This window comes from Hydra vulgaris, chromosome 03 (assembly GCF_038396675.1).
Source record: "Hydra vulgaris chromosome 03, alternate assembly HydraT2T_AEP".
NCBI lineage: Eukaryota > Metazoa > Cnidaria > Hydrozoa > Anthoathecata > Hydridae > Hydra > Hydra vulgaris.
The window spans coordinates 4189152-4211287 of NC_088922.1; the positions used below are offsets into that span (position 1 = coordinate 4189152).

The following is a 22136-nucleotide window of genomic DNA, read 5'->3' on the forward strand; positions in this document are numbered from 1 at the left end:
TTTCAAAAATAATCTTTTAAACAAACGATTTTGTTAAGTAAACTGCTCTCCAATTACAAATTTTAAACAATCGTTTAGTGGTCAAAAAAATTGCGGAGGAGTACTTTAAAAAAGAAACTACTTCGTAGTAATAATGCCGTAAAAGCTGTTTTGAAAATGTTTTTAACAAAGATGTAATAATTAAAAACGCATTAGAAGACGACATGGATGTGACTTTAAACAAATTGTTTTCAGAAGCTCTTTCTAACGGTTTGGAGCAAAGCGATATTGAAGACGCTATAAACAAACGAAGAATTTTGGTTCCAAAATATTCAAAAAATCCCCGTAGACCAATATATATTGGAATCATATTAGTTTTGATTGCAGTTTTATTCGGCGCTCAGTTACCTAAAAATGAGTATTCATCGCCATGGCAGTATGCTACAGAAATCTTTAAAAGTTACATATTTTCATGGGATAGCAGCTGCTTAATTGGTTTCAGCGGAATGACTATCGAAATTGTTAGACCGCTAGAAGACTGTAGTTTTTGCAAAGACTTAAAAGAAGTAAGTGATAAGTGCAAATTTTTTTTTACTATAAATACATTTCAAAACCTTCTGTATGAGATTATTTTGAATTTAAACCTATCGGATGTTGCACAATAAGCGCAAGGGTGTCTGTTAAGATAAACGCAAATCAGACTGCAAACAAATACAAAAACAAAACAAAAGTTTTACGTTTTTTTAGAAAATTCGTATTGCGGACATTTTTTATTTTTTATTTTTGCAATAAGTTTGCAGCCAAACATTTGAAGCGGCTTCAAAACTAAACATTAGAAGCGTCTTCTAAAGCGCCTTGTAAACTTACTACAAAAATAAAAAAGTATAACAAAATGCAGGCCCGTAGCAACGGGGGTGGGGGCAGCAGAGATATTTGCCCATCCAATAATTTTTAAATAAATAATTTTAAAGAAAATGACTGAAAAAATGACAAAAAAAAAAAAAAGGTCCTTAAAACAATTTTGGGGTGGTACTGCTCTCCCCCCCCCCCCCCAATTATAATTTTTGTTCCTTCGGGCCTGAAATGAGTCTCATTTTACGTTTAATTGATAAAACTAAAATTAGGGGTGGCTGTAAGTTCATTTTGTAATTGGCTTAATTAACTTCAACCATTAGAATAAAGTAATTTCAACTTTTTAACATTTCAAGGCATTTAAATTATTTTTTAAGAAAATATTATACTCTATATATTTATATTATGCAGTTATACTTAAAATTCAAAATTCAAAAATATAAAAAAGTTCTAATTCTTTTAAACTAATAGTCAAGACTTTTTTTAAGTAGATATATCATTGAATATTATAAAATAATAAGTTGTTGATAATAATCTTCAAATAACAGTATACAACCGCAACAATTTTAGTGTTTTTGATTCCTATCACATGCGGATTCTTTTAAAGCTATCACATGTTAATGTTTTAGATTAAAAATTGCCTTGATTAACAAACAATTTGAGTTTTGTAACTTTTAGATAAGTTCTAAACTCTAAACCTTAATTCATAATAATGTCGAATGAGAATGATTTATCAAAAATTGCGCTAGCTAGAACCTAAGAACAAAAATGATTGCTCCTTTTTTACAGAAAAAAAAAAGGAAACAAAAAGAAACAAAATAACAACGTTATTTTGTTTCTTTTTGTTTCCTTGTTTTTTCTGTAAAAAAGAAACAAAATAATAACGTGTTGGGCAGCGGTTAACTCGTATACATCAAATAAAAATGATTAGATAACAATGTTGTTTTATGTGACTTGTTATTAATAATAATTATAATAACAACAATAGCTATAATAACAATAACAATAATAATAATAAAAAAGAATAGTAATAATAATAATAATAAGAAGAATTGGAATACTAAATAATAACAATCATTAACATTTATCATTAACTATTTTATTAATTCCTTATAAATTTATAACTAATAAAAAAAATTTTATAACGTAAAACAAAAGTTTAAAAAACCAAACGAAACTCCAAATCATTACAAGTACTTCGTATCTCATTTTAGTGAGAGTGCTCATTCGATGTTGTTTCTCAAAAACTAAGAAAACAATAACAAAACGTAGAATATTATAGACGTAGAATTATTGCTATAACTATTGCTATATAAACGTAGAATATCTATTGCTAGCAAACATTGCATATCATGTAAAAAAGAATTATTTACAAAATATTGCAAAAAAGTCTAGCAATGCTAATTATTATGTTTGTATCTTTTCGTGTAAGTACCCAGCAAACTCGCCATGCTCGGCCTATGCATGACCCACCATCGGCGTAATTACTGGACCACTATCGGCCGACAAGTATGGTCCAATCCAAGTCTTGCTCACCGTTTAAGGCACGGTCCATGCATGGCAGCCGTTTTTCGAACGGCGTTTAGCCGATGCTTTGCCATTGCCTTTTTTTATGCTACTTTTGGTTCATTTTGTTTGTTTTTAACATTTATTGCTACTTTGATAAATAACCAATACTTTTATCAACGCGAGACTTCAACTCAGAGACTTTTGGGAGACAAATGCAAGATTTTAACTTTAAGATTTTAAAGTAAAACAAGAAAGAAAAAGGTGAGGCGGGGTGATGTTTGCCTGCCTAAAAAAGTCGCATGGGTGATATAAAATGGAATGTGGGATATTTTAAACTATAAATACACAGTTATTTTAGCAACATGCTTTATATTACCAAATATTTTTATTTCAATAAAATTGCCTTGCAATACAATACATATAAAAGTTTAAGGTTAGCGAACGTTTAAACTTCTACCATCATTTCAATTTGATGCTTGCATGAACAAACGTTTGGTACTTTTTGATATCAATATTTTTCTGCCTGTCAAGCTGATAGATTTAGCAATTAAAAGAAGCCACCCAAAAATAGCCAAACGTGAAGAAATCGTAAAATAAGTAGAAAATTGTAACCAAAATAGCTAAAAGTAAAGTAGTTGTAAAATAAACTATAAAAGTTAGAAATAAGATTAAATAAGAAGTAATAGATTTATCTCTTCTACATTAATTAAGCAATAGATACTTTTATAAGGAATAAAAACAAAACAAACAAAAAAAAAGAAGTATGAAAAATAAAAAAATAAAAAAAAACAAAAAACTCATTAAGTATATATATATATATATATATATATATATATATATATATATATATATATATATATATATATATATATATATATATATATATATATACAGTTGATGAGTTTTTTTGTTGTTGCTTTCTTTTCTTTTATATATCAATTTTTATATCAATGAAGTTGATTTAACAGTCATTTAAACAGTTTTTCACCTAATTTCTAATAATAAATATATTAAGGCACTAAACTTATATTAAAAAGTAGTAATATATTTATATATTATAACTTATCTATAGATTAAAAAATTAATTTACTCACAATAGTGTTATCTTCATTTTAACTTCTTATATTATTAGTTTTCATCATTCTTGATTACATTGTTAAGCTAACGTCATTATTCAATTTAATTCTAGCAATTAACTCAATCACATTGCTTTTTTGTATGTAAAAAATTTTAAAAAACAGAACAAATGATAATAATGATGATGAGAACAATTATGATTTTACACTTATTGGTATAATTAAAAGGAAATGTTTAATCTACATATGATTTAAACCCAGTCACGCTAAATGAAGTCAGGTCAAACTTGTAAAATAAGTATAAAATTGTAACCAAAACAAATAAAAACAAGTGAAGTAAACGAAGGAATAAAATATAAAATAAACTGTAAAAATGAGTATAAACTATAAAAATTAGTAATAAAAATTACTATAAAATATATAACTATAAAAAGAGTATATAACTATAAAATCCAATACTTTATAATGCTTGACTTATACAATAAAAACATAGTAACAATAAAGACATTATATTTCAAGAAAAATATGTAAAATATCAAAGAAAAGTTAGAACAAATTAAAAAACCATCAAGTATTTTTAGCTTACACTTTTAAGGCACGTTTTGCACAACCACCATTTCTGTCAGGAGCTTGCATTAGTCATTGCTTTATGGACCTCTCAATATCTGTATTACATGCTCCTTTTTCATGTTTTTGAACTGCAACTGTTAAATTTAGAACAAGGTATTTAGATGTGATCACTTAATTACCATAAAATAATTGTCAATTAATTTACTTACTGTTGATTATGCCAGAAATTTGTTTTAACTACAAGGGAGCGCTGCTACATCGACTATCTTATAGCCTGCTGCTACAAGGAAGTGCAGCAACATCGACTGAGGGTTTGGTTGGGGCAGACAGTCTATTAAATAATAATAATAAAAAAAAAAGTATAAAAAAATATTCCTTATGATTATATTAAAAAGTCACCACTTTGAGCAAGTCTCACAACAAGCGAAAAAATAAAATTAATTTATGCCGCTTAACTGCAGATTTACCCATTTATATAAGTAAATGATATAAATATCTATCTATCTATATATATAATTATGATATAAATATATATCTATATATATTATAATAATATCATATTTATGTATTTATGTATATAAATAATTATGTAAATACTTAAATATAATTATACGTGATAATTTAAAATAAATAATATAAAGTATGAATGATTTGAGATCCTTAAATCATACTATTAGTATAAAATTAACAAGTCATTGGTTATACTTTGTTGAAATATAACATTTGCTGAATGTTATAATTTATGACAATATTCATTATGAAATAGTATAATCTATGATAGTATAATCTATATAATAAAGTATAACTTATGAAAATATATTACATAATATCATAATATTTTATTTTATTTTAAGAGTAAGTAAATGTATTTTGAGAATCCCAAATATGCTTTATAATATAAAGTATAAATGATTGGAGATCCTCAAAAAACATTTACTTACTTAAAATAAGTTTTTATTTTAATAGTAATACTTTTAAAATAAAATCAAATATTATGACATTATGTAATATACTGTCATAAGTTATATATATATATATATATATATAAATATATATATATATATATATATATATATATATATATATATATATATATATATATATATATATATATATATATATATATATATATTATATTATATAAAATAAATAATATTATATATAATAATAATAATAATATAAATAAAGTATAAATGATTTGGTACCTCAAAAAACATTTACTTACTTTAATAATAAAATCAAATATATATGCCACAACAATTCGTTTAGCTATAAAAGATTTCTTATCATTCATTATTGAATTCCAATAAAATTATAACAAATAGAAATCAATAAAAAGTAATATGGAAACTGACATTTGTTAAAAAGTTGAAGATTTTTATCTTTATTAATTTCTTAATTCTTTACTAACGCTTTAAAATTTTATTTCAAAATTCTTTATAAAAATAACACATGTGAAAACTTAATTTTTTTTTCAATTACACACATGGTTTAAGTCTGAAACAAGATCGGCATGATCGGCACAGACGGCCGATCGTAAAACGAACATAGCGAACCATTGGAATATGAACGGCATCACCGGCGCAGTGGTACTGGTCATCAGCCAATGAATCCCATGCATGGACCAAGCATGGGGAGTTTGCTGGGTAGAACGAAAGTATATCGCAACAACTGACACTAAGGTGTTCATAAAACTACCACTCCTATTTTACTTCTTGTTCAGTAATGATCGCATCACTTTGTAGAAATTGGTATAAAAATTGTTCTAAAAAAACGCACAACAACAACATTCAACAACAGCGTTATCAGTTTTGAAAGTTTCAAGATTTTTATAGAAAGATTTTTGAAAAAACGACTTTTTCAAAAAACTTTCGCCAACTAAACGCCAAATAAAATAAAGGTTGGAGTATGCCACTTTTTAAAAAATGATTATATCAAAAAAAATGAAATGTGAAAAAAATGAAGAATAAAGTTCCTGAGGTATTTGATGGATAAGGTTATTAACAGTAATAAAAGAAATATCAAAACATCTCCCGATTTTTATTGACTTAAGCAAAAGTCAATGTGTACTAATTTACTCTTACCTATACACGGTAGGGAAATGGGTATGAGTGAACTAAGCAAATAGTAGGAGTGATCCAAAACCTATTTTTAACTAAAAAATAAAGTGAAATATTGTTTTAAACTAAATAGATGAAAATTAGATAAGTAACAAATAATTTAAATCTCGTAGTTTAAGATCACTTTAGTTTACAACCACAATCGTTTTGTTCCAAATTAATATTCGTTTAGGTATTCCATATTTACCATATAATGTAGGTAATACTGGTATTAAATTTCTTGAGTTAATATCAAAATTTCACAAATTGTTCTTTAGAATTATTAAACTTATTCTATTTGAGGTTTTCAAATTCTTCGGTTGTTACACAAGTTGTGATAAAGATTCCCTATTCAGCAACTTTGCAGACTCTCATAATGCCTATCTTTGTGAAAAACAAAATATTTAGTAGTTTTATGAGAAAAAAATAAATGAATAAAAATAAAGTATTTATTGATGATTAAAATCTTTTTTTAGGGTTTTGCTCTGTAACAGTTTTGGTTTTATTAAAGCTGAAAAACCGGATTCTATTTGCAAATGTTAGTAAACTTGTAAGATAATCTTTTAATTTATCAAAAAATATATTGACATTAAAGATATTGAGTGATTTTGCCTCAAAAAACATCCTTCTGGTGTTCTAATAGATAAATCTGAATATGGTTTTCTAAAACTGTTCATTGATTAAATAACTGTCATTGATTTTTTGTGGAACGTTAACTTTATTTATAGTTGTCATCTATGACCTTAAAATCTATACACCAACATTCTTTTATGGGAAAGTCATAAATTATTTATGATCTAGTCAAAATATATTCTTTTAGTTGTCTTACTTGTCTGTTAAAACCTTTAATAGAATAGTTTAGAATCAGTCTTATTTTTTTAGCAACCTACGATTTTATTTTATAACATTAATTAGAAGCGACTTTACGGAGGGTGGGGATGTCAATTAGAGGCGGAGGTGATACCCAAAATACGGTAATTTTCAAGTTATAGTCGGTTTTTTGAAGAACATAGTCGGCTAGTTGAGTTGACTAGTCATGCTAGTCGTTTCAGTTGGGTGAATTTTAGTTTTAAGGAACTTTTTTTTTTAGAGCCAGCTATTTAAGAACTCATCTTCCCCTCCCACGGCGTTAATTTTTGTTCAAAAATCTCCCGATTGCCAATTTGCGCGTGTTTTCACACTTACAGTCATAGTAAATGGAAATGATGTGAAAATAACAGTTAAATTTTAATAAACCAATTAATATCAAAAGTTTTTGCGAGTGGTTTCTATCGGTACAGGCATTTTGCGCTAAACTTGAATTTTATTTATAATCAATCAATCAATCAATCAAAATTTATTGACAGGCTCAAGGCCCAATATAATAAATATACAATGGGTAAAATAAAGTGGATTAGAATAAAACTGAACTGAACAAGACTAACGCACTTGAATATAAACAAAACCAAAGAAAAAATAAAAAATAAAATAAAATAAAGATAAGAAATTAAAGTGTTACAAATTTAACTCAGCTCTCCATTTAAACATAAGTGGAGACTGCAAGAACCTGTCTGAGTTAACAAAAGCTTTTATGACGAGGTTCGCACTATTCTGCAGCAGTAACAGTGAGGAGTATTGTTGCCTGCGAATAACAACATTAAGTGAATGGGCACCATGTTTGACAAATAATTCACTTGCACTGTTCCATGGTGGCTTGTTTAATATCAAGCTGTAGTTTTTTCTCGTAATCAACAAATCAATAAACAGATAAATTAAATCAATAAACGATAATCTTTTCTCCTAACTAAAACTCTCTTATTTACAAATTTTTCCTCAATATATATACTCTATGCTTTGCCTAAAATATTCTTCAAAACACCGTCATAAATCACCGCAAAAACATATTTACAATTATTATTGGTAAAAACTATTAAAGCTATTAAATCTCTAACGTCATTAAATGTTCTAGAACTTTCCGGAATTACACTCCTCCTTGATCCTTACGGATCATCCAAATAGCAATCAAAGTATTTCGAAGGCATGCACCGTTCCCGACCACTCCGTCGCAAAAGCATGTCGATTTCTTGGGGTCTATCTTCAGCTTCGACATTTTCCTCATTCGTCTTTAATACATCTTTAACTTGCTCTCCTTGATTTTCAGCGTTCTCCAGACCAGTTTAAGTATTCATCTCTATTTCCACATCAGGGATAATGCAGGACTGAGTATCATTTCGAGTTCTAACGTGTTTCACATGACGCGGAATGCCGTTCACTTCTACGATTTGTTTCGACGCATTCCGAGTTATCGTAGCTGGTTGCCACTTTGTATAGCACCTCGCATTTGGTGGTTTCAGCCAGATTTTATCGCCGATTCGAAACCTCTTGTTCGTGACATTTTGCGCAGGAAGATTCTCTTTTCCCAATCCTTTCACAACAATGGTATAACTGTATATTTTGTCCATCGGACTTGCACCATTTTTGTCGGCTGAGACATTGTACCAATATAGTGCTTCCGGTATCGACATTTTCGATCGTTCTGCTATTCTCTTGATCGTACGGTGGTTTCTTTCTGCAATTCCATTTCCTTGAGGATAATAAGCGGCTCTAAATCTAATTTGTACTCCCCAACTATCAAGGAAACTCCTTATCTCTTTAGTTTTAAATGTCGGCTCATTGTCAGTCAATATTTTAGACGGTGCTCCACGTTCACAAAAAATAAGACGGAGTATTCGGACTATAGCAAGACTTCCGTATGAACTTGATAATTGTCGCCACAACGCGTATTTTGAAGGTCCGCAATCAATTAGACTCAAAAACTTGTCAGTGCCATAATGCGTGATGTCCATGGCCAATCTCTCCCAGTTTCCTTCAACATCCAATTTCCCTTTTTCCGACCGTATTGGCGCTGGATCTATTGACTGAGATGGTTCGCAACTTTTTATCACATTTCGAACATCGTTTTCAGTAGCAGTCGGAATTGCTTTACGAACAAAGTTTAACGTTCGATTCACTCCGAAATGTCCAGTTCTTTGGTGTATATCGGAAATAGATTCAGCCTTCGTAGCTACGATTCCCATGCAACTATTCCGACACTCTGGCACAGTCAGTTTGTTGAGCCATCTGCTGCAAACTCTTGTTAATGCGTCAGCCAAATTATCTTTAGAAGGAATGAGTTTTACCTCAACGCTAACATTTTATTCTTCAATTAGCTGTTGCAACACGCTCAGTCTTCTTCGAATCAGCATTTCACCCGTCGCTTTTGATCTCACCCTTGATTTTCCTGAAATGGCGTCAGAAACCCAGTGGAATACTGTCACGGAATCGGTAAAAACAGTCACTTTCTTCAGCTTCCACATCAGAGCCATATTCATTCCACGTATCACAGCGTCTAATTCTGCCATGTTTATATGAATATCAGACGTTTCTTTTCGCAGCCATGTTGCATCCTCCACAGTAGTTTCCCCAACTTGAATAAGAGCACCCATCGCTAAAGAACTGGCATCAACCCATACTTTTCCCTCATCACCACACACAGCCCAATCACCACAAGCAGGCTCGCAACGTTCCACCTCAGCAAATACTTCTTTAAGCACCCACTTAACGTTCTCATCACAAATTTCATCGTCCCAACCCTTCGTCAGACTGACAGCTTTCCTCTTCAAGAGACTACAAATTACTCGCAGCCAACCACACACGGGTAAATGTCCTACCAACTGTCCACAGATTGAAAACACAACTCTCCTGGTTAACTTTTGCGAGATAGCATCAACCCGATTCCCTCTGGACCACATCAGTTTGTTACCAACCTTGCGCACACACAATCCTAACACACGAACTCTATCATTACCAATCTGCTCACCTTCTTTACTTTCTAAACCATATACTAAAAAATGCCTCTTGACATAATCAAGACTCACGACACTTTCGTCTACGAAAATGTCGTCAACATAAGCGGACGTTCCACTCTTCACTAATTCGTCTTGATCAATGACGGCACTCACAACGGATTTCATGATCATTGGCGCAACGTTCAATCCGAAACCAAGTCGTGTCAAACAATACCTTTTATTTCGAAACACCACTGTTCGGAAGGGTCAAAGAGATTTATCAGTTTTTAGTTGAAGATAAGCCTTGCGTAAATCAATAATTGCTGGTTTGTTACCCATTCTTCTCCATTCTCTAAGCTTTTCGACACACACATCTGCATCTCTCGTGTATGTCTCAATGAAATCGTTAGCTTCTCTCCAGTCCAGAACAGGTCGGATTTTGTGGTCTTTATTTCTCTGAATGACAGCCATTAAAGGAATCTGCCCTTTGGGCGGCCCCAATTCATTTTCGTCATACTCTAACAGCCATCTCCGATAAATCTAATCCTGTAGTTCGTTTTCATAGTCTGCTCTAGCGTGTTGTGGAATTCCGTAATGTGCCACTTTATTACGCAATCGGTCGGGGCTTTCTCCATCTCTTCATTTCCATTTGACTCTCCATTCAACACCATTAAAAACTGCTTCATGATCTTTCTTTTTTATTTCGATTTTCTTAACTTTGTCCTTGTTCAAAGCCGATGCTCCTTAGTAACTCAATCCGAACTTCGCTTTTCCCAAAGGAGAAATGGATACTCCTCCTAGTAATTTAATGGAACTCATTCCGAGCATCATATCAACTCCAAACGGTTGGAAGTCCACTAAAATAACTTCATCACGTGCTTTAATGCCATCAACCTCAAGAATCACGACCGCTGACCCAGTGCACTGATGAACTTTTCCTTCAAACGTTACTACCTTTTGAGAGTTTGAGTACCTACATTTACTTTTGGGCAGGAATTTTTTATTCAAAATCGTCTTCGAACCTGTGTCCACTAAAGCTGTCGCAACCATACCGTTAACTTTTAAACGAATAACAGATAATGCGCTCACTCCACCGTTGTTCAGGAGCGAGGTAGCGCAGATTCTTCGCTCCTGCAATCGTTTCCCTGCAGCTTCCAGCATTTCGATGCAATGTGTCCTTCCTCACCACATTTAAAACATCTAACAGTCTTCGGTGACAAGTTCTTCGCAAGCAAACAATTCTTTGCAATGTGATTCAAACCTTTGCAGTTGTAACACACTAACGCGGTTTTTGTAGCATGGCGTCTAGATACAGCGCCAACAGCGTCACTGTCAATCATATTTGCACAGTTCAAAGCAGCTCTCACTCTGGGTAACATTATATCAATCGGGTCCATTACGGCTCGAAATCTTGATGATAAAACTTCTGGCAAACCCACAACAAACGCCAAATGCACAGACTCCTCTGATAATTTAGCAAGATAGGCTAATCGTCTTAAATCAGCAAAAAACACGTCGGCTTTTTCTCCGTCATATAATTTTCGTTTTGTAAACAGTTCATATGCAGTATAGGCATCTACAGAAAACGCCGCTAATAACACACGCTCGACTTCTACAACATCTTTTTTATCTTCCGCGGTTAAAGCTGCTTATGCAGTGTACGACTGCATAAGCAGCTTCTCTGAGAAGAATCGGAAAAAGTAGTTCAAGCTTTAAGTTCTGAATTTCAGCAATCACTTTCGTTCGTTGAATCCAAACAGCAGCATCCGAAGTGCCATCATACGTTTCAAACATATTAAATAATCTCATACTTGGTTCCATGCCCGGTTAGCTTGTAGTTTTTTCTCGTAATCAACAAATCAGTAAACGATAATCTTTTCTCCTAACTAAAACTCTCTTATTTACAAATTTTTCCTCAATATATATACTCTATGCTTTTCCTAAAATATCCTTCAAAACACCGTCATAAATCACCGCAAAAACATATTTACAATTATTATTGGTAAAAACTATTAAAGCTATTAAATCTCTAACGTCATTAAATGTTCTAGAACTTTCCGGAATTACACAAGCGAAGTGCATTATTATATGCTACACATAGGCGATGGAATGTGTCTTTTTTCCAAAGATACCACAGCTGACATCCTTAGATTGGGCTGCAAAAGGCATTAAATAACATAATCTTTGTTTGTATTTGTGTAGAGCTAAACTTTCTACGGATGAGGTTAGCTTTAGCATACATAGAGCGCACGTGTTTTAAAATATCTTTGTCATCCTGCATATCGTTTGAGATCAAGTGACCCAGGTATTTATATTGACTAGTGTATGTGAGAAACATGCCAGATAATGTGAAATTAGGGCTATTTATAAGGGGTTTATAAATTTCAAAAAACATTATTTGAGACTTAATATTGTTAATAAACTAAATCATGTTTCACAGCATAACTGGAGCATAAATCAATTAAGATCTGGAGACCTTTGGCTAAGGGTGCAAACAGGACAATATCATCAGCATAAAAAAGATGTTTAACAAGAGAAGGACCCAAGCAACAGCCTACGGTAGTTTTATTGAGTAAAACACTAAGATCTTTAATATATATATTAAATAGAAGAGGAGACAGTACACCTCCTTGTCGCACTCCATTACTGATATTAAATGTTTTGGATAATATTCCACCCCAAAGGATATGAGCTGTTTGACCAACATACCAGACAATGACTAAGCGTAAAGTTACACCAGAGAAAATTTTAGATAGTTTTGTAAATAGTGTATCAAAGCGAACTCTATCAAAGGCTTTACTAATGTCAATAAATGCCACATGCACATTTGAGCCATAAGATAGGTAAAAATTTAAAATGTCTTTTAAAATAAGAACTGGCATAAAAGTGCTATGGTTTTTCTTATATCTGAATTGGTTGGTAGTCCCAGTGAAACTTTCATTAATGCGTGAGACAAAAATATGTTCCAAAATTTTGGAGAAAATTGTCACCAAAGCAATTGGACGATAATTAGCAGAATTGGAGATGTCACCATTCTTATCTTTAACCACAGGAGAAATAACAGAGTGTGAAGCACCAATAGGCATGTATCCATGGCAAAACATGGAGGAAAAACACAAAGAAAAAATATTAAAGTAATTTGGGCTAGCATAGAGATAATGCTCCAACTGAAGTCCAAAATGGTCAAATGCTTTTCCACAGGACATACAATTTATGATAGATTGGACTTCATCAGGAGTGACAAATAGGCATCATCTATAAGAAGATTACAGTGTTTTACTATAAAGTTGTCATTTATATTGCATGTTGGCTTGACTGAGTTGAACAGGGTGGAATAGTTATTATACCACATGTGGCATACATTATCAGGACCTAAGGCAGAGTCAATAGAAGGTGGAAGACTACATTTATCGTTGCGAATAGAAGTCACGATAGACCAGAAACTGGTATAGTTCTTATTTGCTAAACTGATTGCCAGCTTTACTGCTTTTATAGTATCTTCTTTTTTTTTGATGAAACGAATGGCATACTTATATGAGGCTCTTGAATTTTTAAAAAGATTGAAGATTGGGCCAAATTTTGGTTTATTATAGCTACGCCATAAGCAGAATGCATCTTTAGCAGCCTTATGAGCATCTTTTACATAATCTGCCCAACCTGTCATAGGTTGTTTTCTATTTAAACTTGATTTAGAATAATTAAGACACTAAGATGAAGATTGAGTAAGACATTCATTCAGAATATTGTGCAGGTGGTTAATCTGCTTAACATGCTCATGTGAGTTACAATGTACATTATTACAGTTAATTACTTCAAACTGACCCCTGTTAATTGAAGACACTAAGTTAGACGCAGTGGAAGAATACTCCTTTATCATAATGGTCGACAAAGCATTAAAATTTATTTTAGGAGATCCTATCGAAGTAGGGTGAGCAGTATAGAAAGAAGATTTTAAACGAGATATCAAACGCTAAAGGTAAATGATCAGATGAACTAGTTGCCTGAATTGTTTCGAAGTTATTAACATTGCATAGAGAACTTTGGGAGACAAGGCAGTAATCAATCCAAGAAAAAGCGTCCCATGCTTCACTAACAAAGGTAAAGGAATCATGTGGAAGACAGATATCAGCTGTAACAAGATGTTCATATGTACAAAAATCAACTAGGAGACTACTACATGGAGACCGAAATCATGGATCACAATTAAAGTCACCAGAAATAACAAATTTACCATTTATTGAAATGATAAATTGAAATATACTTTCAGCTCTTATTTCATATTGAAATAAGAGCTGAAAGACTACCAAGGCATTCAAGATACTCATATGAATCACAAGGCATGTAGAAATTGATAATTGTGAACTTATCAGAAAAGTTATTTACAAGTTGGATAGCAACAGACCATGAATTATCCGTAGTAACAACTCGAGTTCTGCAGAAGACAGAATCACAACACAGGGTAGCAACACCACCAAACGGTCTGCCACGAATAAAACCTGCTGAAGAATCAGATAGAGACACTCCAAAGCCAAAAAAACCAGGTACAATGTTGTTCAAGAAACTAAGTTCAGTATTGAGTAACCAAATCTCTTGGAGACAGATGATATCATATGTTGCAGAAAAGAGTACTAATTCGTGTGTAGAACTTTGTACACCACAACAAATAAAGCTACAAATCCTTAATGCCATTTTCAAAGAAATGACGCACAAGCGCATTTTCTGGCCATTTGCTACAGTCGTAGAGCCTGACAGCATCTCCAGCAGAGACAGATACTTTAAAGGAAGAGTGATATTTACTTGTGACAATTTTTAAGCAAGTGGCTTTAGTTTTAAATGTTATGTTGATAAATTCAGCTAATCCTTCAGCAGAGGCAGTTGGCGATAAACGAGAGACAAATATTGAAGTAGTTTTAAAGCAATCACACAAAGAAAGTGGTTTTAACATACATAAATTGTTTAGAATTTTTCCAGAACCAATGAGCACTTTTTGCTTTCGCTTTTTCTTTAGATAAGTAAGAGTTTGGAAATCAACAGGGTAAAATACTGGTTGAGAGGTCTCATAAGATAAAGGATGACCAGATAAATGAAAATCGTTACCTCAGTTATAAGCATAATCAACAAATACGTGCGCATCAGTAATTGAGACCTTTGATATCGAATGTAGCTCAATTTTGTTAGTTGAATTAGATGAAGAATTAACTCGAGTTTGAGGATTGAGTTTCAAGGATGGTTGATTTTACATTAGTAGTTGGAAGGAATGGTCAGTCATTGACAGGAAGTTGGGTCTGCTCGTCATAAATAGGAAGTTGGGTCTGTTTGTGTTTTTTGTTAATGGGTTTGACAGGTTTCTCAAGATCAGTGAATAAATTATGTAACCTCTTATTGATCGACTCCGTGAATTGATTTGAAAAAGATTTTAGCTCGATAGTCATATTATTAACTGGCTTAGTCAGATACGAAGCAAAAGTAGCACATTCGACAAAGTGAGAACTTGTGAAATTTCAGTTGCTATTTACATTTATTGGATTACCTGTGGCACAAAGATTAAGAATGTCAGCCTGCAAGCGGTGTATCTGCTGCGAATTAGTAGTGACATCCATGTAATCAGTATCCACAAAAGGAAGACGTGACAAATCTTTTGCATGGAATTCAGGACATTTTATATTGGTAGCATCGTTAGGAGAAGTTATGTCAAGCATCAGCCTACAGATACCTTGGACATCTTTTATTTTTTTATCGGGACCTTTATGTTTCTACAAACGCTTGGATTCAGTTATTTTTTTAACAGGATCTGACATATTGACAAAAGGGTTGAAAGTGCTATTTCAATTTCTTCGTCAGTAAAGAAGCGAGAAACGATCTTAACCAAAACTTCAAAGGGCAGAGTATCAACTTTGTTGAAGACATAGCATAAGAGCTCATTAACAATCATAAAGTCCTTGCATAGCGTGGTATCAGTAAGACTATTACAAACTTTCAAATGTGAATTATTTTTTCGTCTATCAATTCCAGCAAGAAAACTATCTACTCTATTAATTCCAGCAAGAAAACTATCTATTCTAAGAAAACTATCTATCGTCTATCAATTCCAGCAAGAAAACAAAGTGTATGTTTATGTACCTCATCCTACCATTGTTTTAATTATGTCTTGAAATTATACTTTCAGATTGATAACATAATATCAAATTGATATTTGCAGAAAATATTACAAAAATTGGATACTACAATTATAATTGTACTTCTGAATAAAAATCAATTATTAAAAACTAAAAATATGATCTATCTATATGTAAAATAATTTTTTAAACTTAAAATTTTGTAAAACACCAAAATTAAACAACCTCCAAAAATAATTTAAAGAAATTATGAAATATAAGTAATCTAATTAGTAAATTAGGAAGGGAAAATTCTTCTTGGAAAATGTTCCTATGAATTTTAAATTGGTTTGTAGTTGAAGGTTCTTTTGATTTGTTTGCAGGAAAGTAAGTCGTCGAGTACAGTCTGCTAATACCTAAAAAACAAAAATAAACTATTACGACGGTCGTATCAATTTACCATACACATTCTATTTTCATTCAGTTTATAAATTCTATTTCGTAAATCTACACACACTGTAATTTGCATAGCTTGTTGAACAGCCTAGCTTTAGATATGTTGCGGATTAAATAGCTAACCTTAACTTAATCTTAAACCAATAGAACAACTATATACATCTATACCTTAATTTATCTAAGAAAAAAGCATAACATTAAGAAAAGTGTCATCTTATTGATATTTTTATGAGGTAATATTTATAAAAACTAGTTATCATATTTTGAATATCTTATCTTTTTTATGAAGGTTGAATGAAAATATCTTGAAATGATATAAATAAAATACAAGTCTAAAAAATATATATCAATTAATATGAACAAATATAATTTCTGAAATCGAGATATAATTAAAATGAAAAAAGATTTTCAGAAATAAATTGAAACCAAAAAATTTGTTGCTTGTACATTCCTTTTGATGTTTGCCAGCACAAATTTTTTAATAAAAAACCATAAAACTGAGCAGCCTTGCAAATGATTACATCTGTGATACCTATTTTGAAATTCGCAATACTTGAAGTAATACTTTTGTGACATACAAACCCAGAGTCCTTTTGGGACTGCGCATCCCTGCTTGGATCATGAGTTTACTTAGATATCCTTAACACAAACATCAAGGTTATTAATAACCTGATACCTTGTAGCAGATGTTTATCAATTTTAAAAAACAAACTACAAATTGTTTTTGTTTTTGAACATGCAACATATTAATGGATATTAATGAATATAAATGAGAGAAACACAGTTTTTTAAGTTATAAACCAATATTTGTATAAAAAATTATTAATATAAAACATTTAAACCTGTAAAAATAGAAAATTTGTGAACACTTTAGTTCATTACTTATATAATGTAACATATCCAAATAGTCGCTTGAATATACTAATTATAGTTCCTAAAATACTTTTTTGCAGCTGTTTATACATTTTATTCACAGTGGGACCAGTATTTACATTCCTGGAGGTCTTTTAATAATAAAACTGTTGTAATCAATAATAAAGTTCAATATTAAAAATCTTTATCAATTTAATAATAACTTAATAATAAGTTTACAATGTGTAACCAAGTAAAAAATTTATCCTTCATAAAAATATTTTATGAAGTTACGATACAATTATACAAAAAAATGCAGAATGAAATCCAGACAATTTTAAAATTTAATGAACATAACTTTGAAATTCATGAATACGAAGAAAAGAGAAAACAAAAATATAAAAGTAAAAATAATAATTACTATAAACAATTATGAAGATCTAATAACATAAAGATAAAACTTGGAACTTCAAAAACTTTCAAGAAATTTTTATTTCTCACAAAGCCTGGTACCTCAGCCAAATAAAATAAAAAGTAATATTTAGTGAGTTTAAATATTCTAATAACACAATAATGTAGAATAAACATAAACTTCATAAAATGATCTGATTACATTTCTCGGTTAAACACAGACAACACTGATGTGTAGCCAGTCACACGTTGCAAGTTAAGATATTTGTAAATATTTTTTCATACTGTTCTATATATATATACTATTTATACCTATTAATAAATATTATTTTTATGAAATATATTTTATCAACTATAAAATTTTTTTAAAAAATTTTTGAATGTCAAGTGACAAATAAATAAAAAATTGTATAACATTTACATTATAACATTCAAAATAAAGTCTTAAAAACAGTTTTTTTTTAATCAAATAATGAAAAAATATTTTTTTAAAATGGCTGCGTAATTTCTAAAAATTAGTCAAAATGTCACATAGAAACATCAGAGATGATCTCATACTTATCTTTTACATAATTTATAAAAAAATTCTAAAAATTGCCCTTAGTGTGTTAGGTCCATATTTTGTTGAGATTTTAAAGTTAATTCATTATTTTAAGTTTTAAGACTTTTTGAAAATCAAAAATGTCAATTTTTACCAGAAAAAATAAGATATCTTAAGATATATTTATTAACTTTCCAAATCTCTAGCTAAAAAGAAAGATATTAATGCATATCAATTTCAAATATAAAACTGTGTGTACAGAAGAGGTAAGATAGTGGTTTATCGAGCATCTTTTTGTAGACTTATTTATTATGATTAAAATAATACATAAAATGTGTAAAAATACATATATTCTTCCATGAACAAAAAGTATAACTCATATTTCAACATATTAACACATTAAAACATTCAACTTTTGACCAATTAAGCCATGATTCTTGGTTACTTAACTGCATATTTTAGTGTAGACTGAATCAAACGTAAAAATATTCCATTTTACACGACATTTAGTTTTAATAGTCGCGCAAACGATTCGCGCTGAAAGATTTTTGCCCAAAAATTAACGTCGTGTCCCCTTATTCTATTCGTAGAATCACCTCTGATGTCAATATATACTTTTGTAAATATTGTTTCATATTAGATGATAGAGATATTTGCTGTTTCACAAATACATTTTACTTTTCGAATTAGATTCTTTAATATTTTTTCTGGAAAATTTGTCATTTAAAGTAGTATTTTGGCAGTCAAAGCAGCACATAACATTAAGTAAACTTTAAAGTTGCACCACATCTTGCACAAGGGTTTTCTATTTAAATACTTACAATAAAATAATTAATTTGGCGTAAAATTCTTTGGCGTAAATTTACACTAAATTTGAGTAAACAGCAGTCCTACCTGTGAAGAAACATTACTACCCAAGCTGTGCAACTTGATTGATTATTAAATATACAATGTTTTGAATAATTTGTTTAATAATTACTTTTTGACCACTTTCTGATGTCTCAAAATTATCCGCATATGCTTTAAAAAACCTTCCAAAATAAAAATATTTTGAAAAAAGTGGAATACTCTGGTAACGCCCGCGCGAATATCCGGTAAAAAAATTAATTTAAGCAATAGTTTTTCTTCAATTACCAGATAAAAATTTGGATTTTTTTCTTTCTAACCATGGGACCCATTCTAACTATGGGATCAATAATTTATCAGTGGCTCACTCTTATCTAGTATATATTGTTTACGACAATTTGTTTAAAAATTAAGTTTATAGTTATTTAACTTATCTAGGTACCGATTGTATACAACATTACGAAAGAATATTTTTTGAAGCATCATGCATATACTGGTGTGCCTGTTCTAATTAAACAAGGTACTGGAAATTGGACCGCGTTAAGAATATTTGGTTGGCGATACTTTCGAGTTCTTTATGCTAAATTAAAAGCGTTTAAGGATAACGAAGATCTTGGTTGCCAATTTTTCCCTTATAAAACGGAGTTTAAAAGCTTGAAACAAGTACTTTTTATGAGCAAAGAGAGGGCAAATCTTACGGAAGACCAATGGTATATTGGCTGGTATGTTTGTTACCTAACCAAAATGAAGCAAGTATTATATCAATTTATTATTATTATATCTATAAATTTTTTTAGGAGTAATTGTGTACCGAGAGTACAAGAAATTCTCCGCCATCATTATCAACGCCCATCGTTTTTACCTGATGATTCTGAATCAAGTGCTTTGGATTGGGTGTTTATGGGTGGTTCTGGAACGGGTGCTTCTATGCATGTAAGTTAGGTTTTTAATAAAGATTTAATTTAATAAATATTTAAAAAATTAAACAGTTAGAGTAGTTAAATATAGCTCCATATTAAAGACAATAGAGTAAAAATAACATTGTAGCTCAAAATAAAGATTACGTATTGGTTGCTTTTTTTTATAGGGTTTTAGTAGTTGTTCTTATGATTTCCATTTAAAACACAGTGTATTTGTCTTTGGTTACGTAGTTCATATTGTTGGAACTGGCAAAAATCCAGTTTTAACTGAGTTCTTTTTTATAGCTGATTTCCTATAATTGTGAAAATACCGCGCGATTGTTGTTGGTCAATATTTATCGCACGATAGTTACGCAAGATTGTTGCAACAGTTGTTGTTAGTTTAGATTTAGATTTCTACAACAAATTTTTTCAACTTAAATTATGCAAACTACGCAAAAAGCTATTCCTATAACAAAATGTATTAGATGTCTAAATGTTGTACGACGTCTATACGACTATTGGAAACCAGTCTTACGTTTTATTTAGTTTACAAATTCTATTTTTCCGCGTTTATTTAAAATAATGCGTCTAATAAATAATTTATTTAAAATAATTAACTGGTGGTAAAAACAATTTTTCATTATACCACCTGTAGTTTCTTTTTTTTTTTTTTTTTAATGTTATTAACCTCCCAAAGACCGAGAGGCTACTTCATTGTACAAACTTCTCTCTTAACAGCTATTTTACTCCAAAAACATACTTCGACGAACAAGGCTGCAGCGTGGAGAAACAATTTGAGCGCGGTACTAATAAATACATGGTGGGGATCGAACTCGAACTTCGCGCTTAACAAGCAAGCGCTTTACCACTACTCTACTACCGTAATTTTCTTCCAAGAATTTGCTTTTTGCTTATTATTGATATAAAATTGGTTTACAGTTATTCGATAGGTTGCGTAAATTTTTTTTTTAAATATAAATTCGCAATCAAACGTTTTTAATAATTTTATCCGATTTATTAGATTGATTTTGTTAATCGACCATCTTGGCAAGCCCAAGTTAAAGGGAAAAAAACCTGGTATATAGAACCTCCACCAGAATGTGAATTGGTTTGCCCAATGCACCTTCAAGCAACAATGGAACCTAGTGATATAAGTATATTTTTAAGTTGTAGTAATACTTTGGACTCAGATATATTTTTAAACAGTATTTTGGTATCCTGAGTTATCCTTTTTATTAAAACTCCAGTAATAAAACGTATTGTTTTGAATTTTTAAATGTTCTGTTTTGTTTTAGTTGTCATTGATACAAATAAATGGTTTCATTCAACATTCATTCATCCGGGAAATATAAGTATTACTATTGGCTCTGAATACGACTAACTCTTTGCTTTAAACAGTTGCCTTTTATATATGTTTGCAAAGAATAAAGCAAAACTAACTGAAGAAAAAGTTGCTCAATAACTGCTCGTGTTGCTCATCAGTTGCTCATACTATTGCTCAACGAATGCTCATACTGTTGCTCAACAGTTGTTGCAAAGTTAGTTGTCAGTTTATTTTACACCGATCAAAACATTGATTTAAAACACAATGATTCATTTTTTTTTCAAAATGTTTTAAATTAAGTTTTAACGTTTTTCTAATTTTTTGTTGTATTTACTTTTTATTACATTTTTGTATCTTATTTTTATAGAGATAAAAAAAAAAGAAAATGAATAAAAGATAATGTGATGAAATTTCTTTTAATAATTGCTTTGAATTTTCTTTAAATATTTTGTTTTTGCTTATCGTTGTATAAACCTAAAAAAGAAAAATTATAAAGAATTTATAGAATATAATATATCTGCTATCAGCTTTTAAATTCAGCTTTAGATGCATATTTTCAAGAAAATCTGAATTTTCTCTAGATTAAATAGGGTATGGTGGAATGAAATGAGTCTAACTTTACTTATTTCTGACTTTTAACAAAGAATATATATAGCAAAAAAATCTTAAAATCATGATTAGACATATTTAGTAAACTACATCAAAAAAAGTTCATACATAATTTTGAAATATGTCTAAGAAGCATTTATTTGAGATGTATTCTATAGACCCTCATTACCCTATGGGTATAGTGTGTATAGTTAGTGGGTAATGTGGGT

The 22136-nt window shown here is 30.6% G+C and overlaps 1 protein-coding gene and 1 long non-coding RNA gene across 2 annotated transcripts; one reads left to right on the forward strand and one right to left on the reverse strand.

The window, feature by feature from the left end:
- Window positions 1-4: 4 nt before the first annotated feature.
- Window positions 5-21728, forward strand: LOC100211992 (uncharacterized). Its single transcript, XM_065792105.1, has 5 exons — window positions 5-545; window positions 19531-19814; window positions 19890-20025; window positions 21016-21148; window positions 21290-21728. Exons 1-5 carry the CDS (start codon window positions 204-206, stop codon window positions 21373-21375), a joined length of 981 nt encoding a protein of 326 aa, XP_065648177.1. The 5' UTR covers window positions 5-203; the 3' UTR covers window positions 21376-21728.
- On the reverse strand, window positions 2707-5494 carry LOC136077624 (uncharacterized). Its single transcript, XR_010637129.1, has 4 exons — window positions 5212-5494; window positions 4196-4317; window positions 4003-4120; window positions 2707-2960 (listed from the first exon to the last, which is right to left on the reverse strand). It is a non-coding gene; the product is annotated as an uncharacterized LOC136077624 (long non-coding RNA).
- Window positions 21729-22136: the final 408 nt, after the last annotated feature.

Excerpts from the sequence above, each read along its gene's own strand:
- LOC100211992 (XM_065792105.1), top strand. The coding sequence starts at position 204 with ATGGATGTGACTTTAAACAAATTGTTTTCAGAAGCTCTTTCTAACGGT. Across the intron at positions 546-19,530 it reads TTTGCAAAGACTTAAAAGAA|GTACCGATTGTATACAACAT; the intron begins GTAAGTGATAAG and ends TAACTTATCTAG. Across the intron at positions 21,149-21,289 it reads AATGGAACCTAGTGATATAA|TTGTCATTGATACAAATAAA; the intron begins GTATATTTTTAA and ends GTTTTGTTTTAG.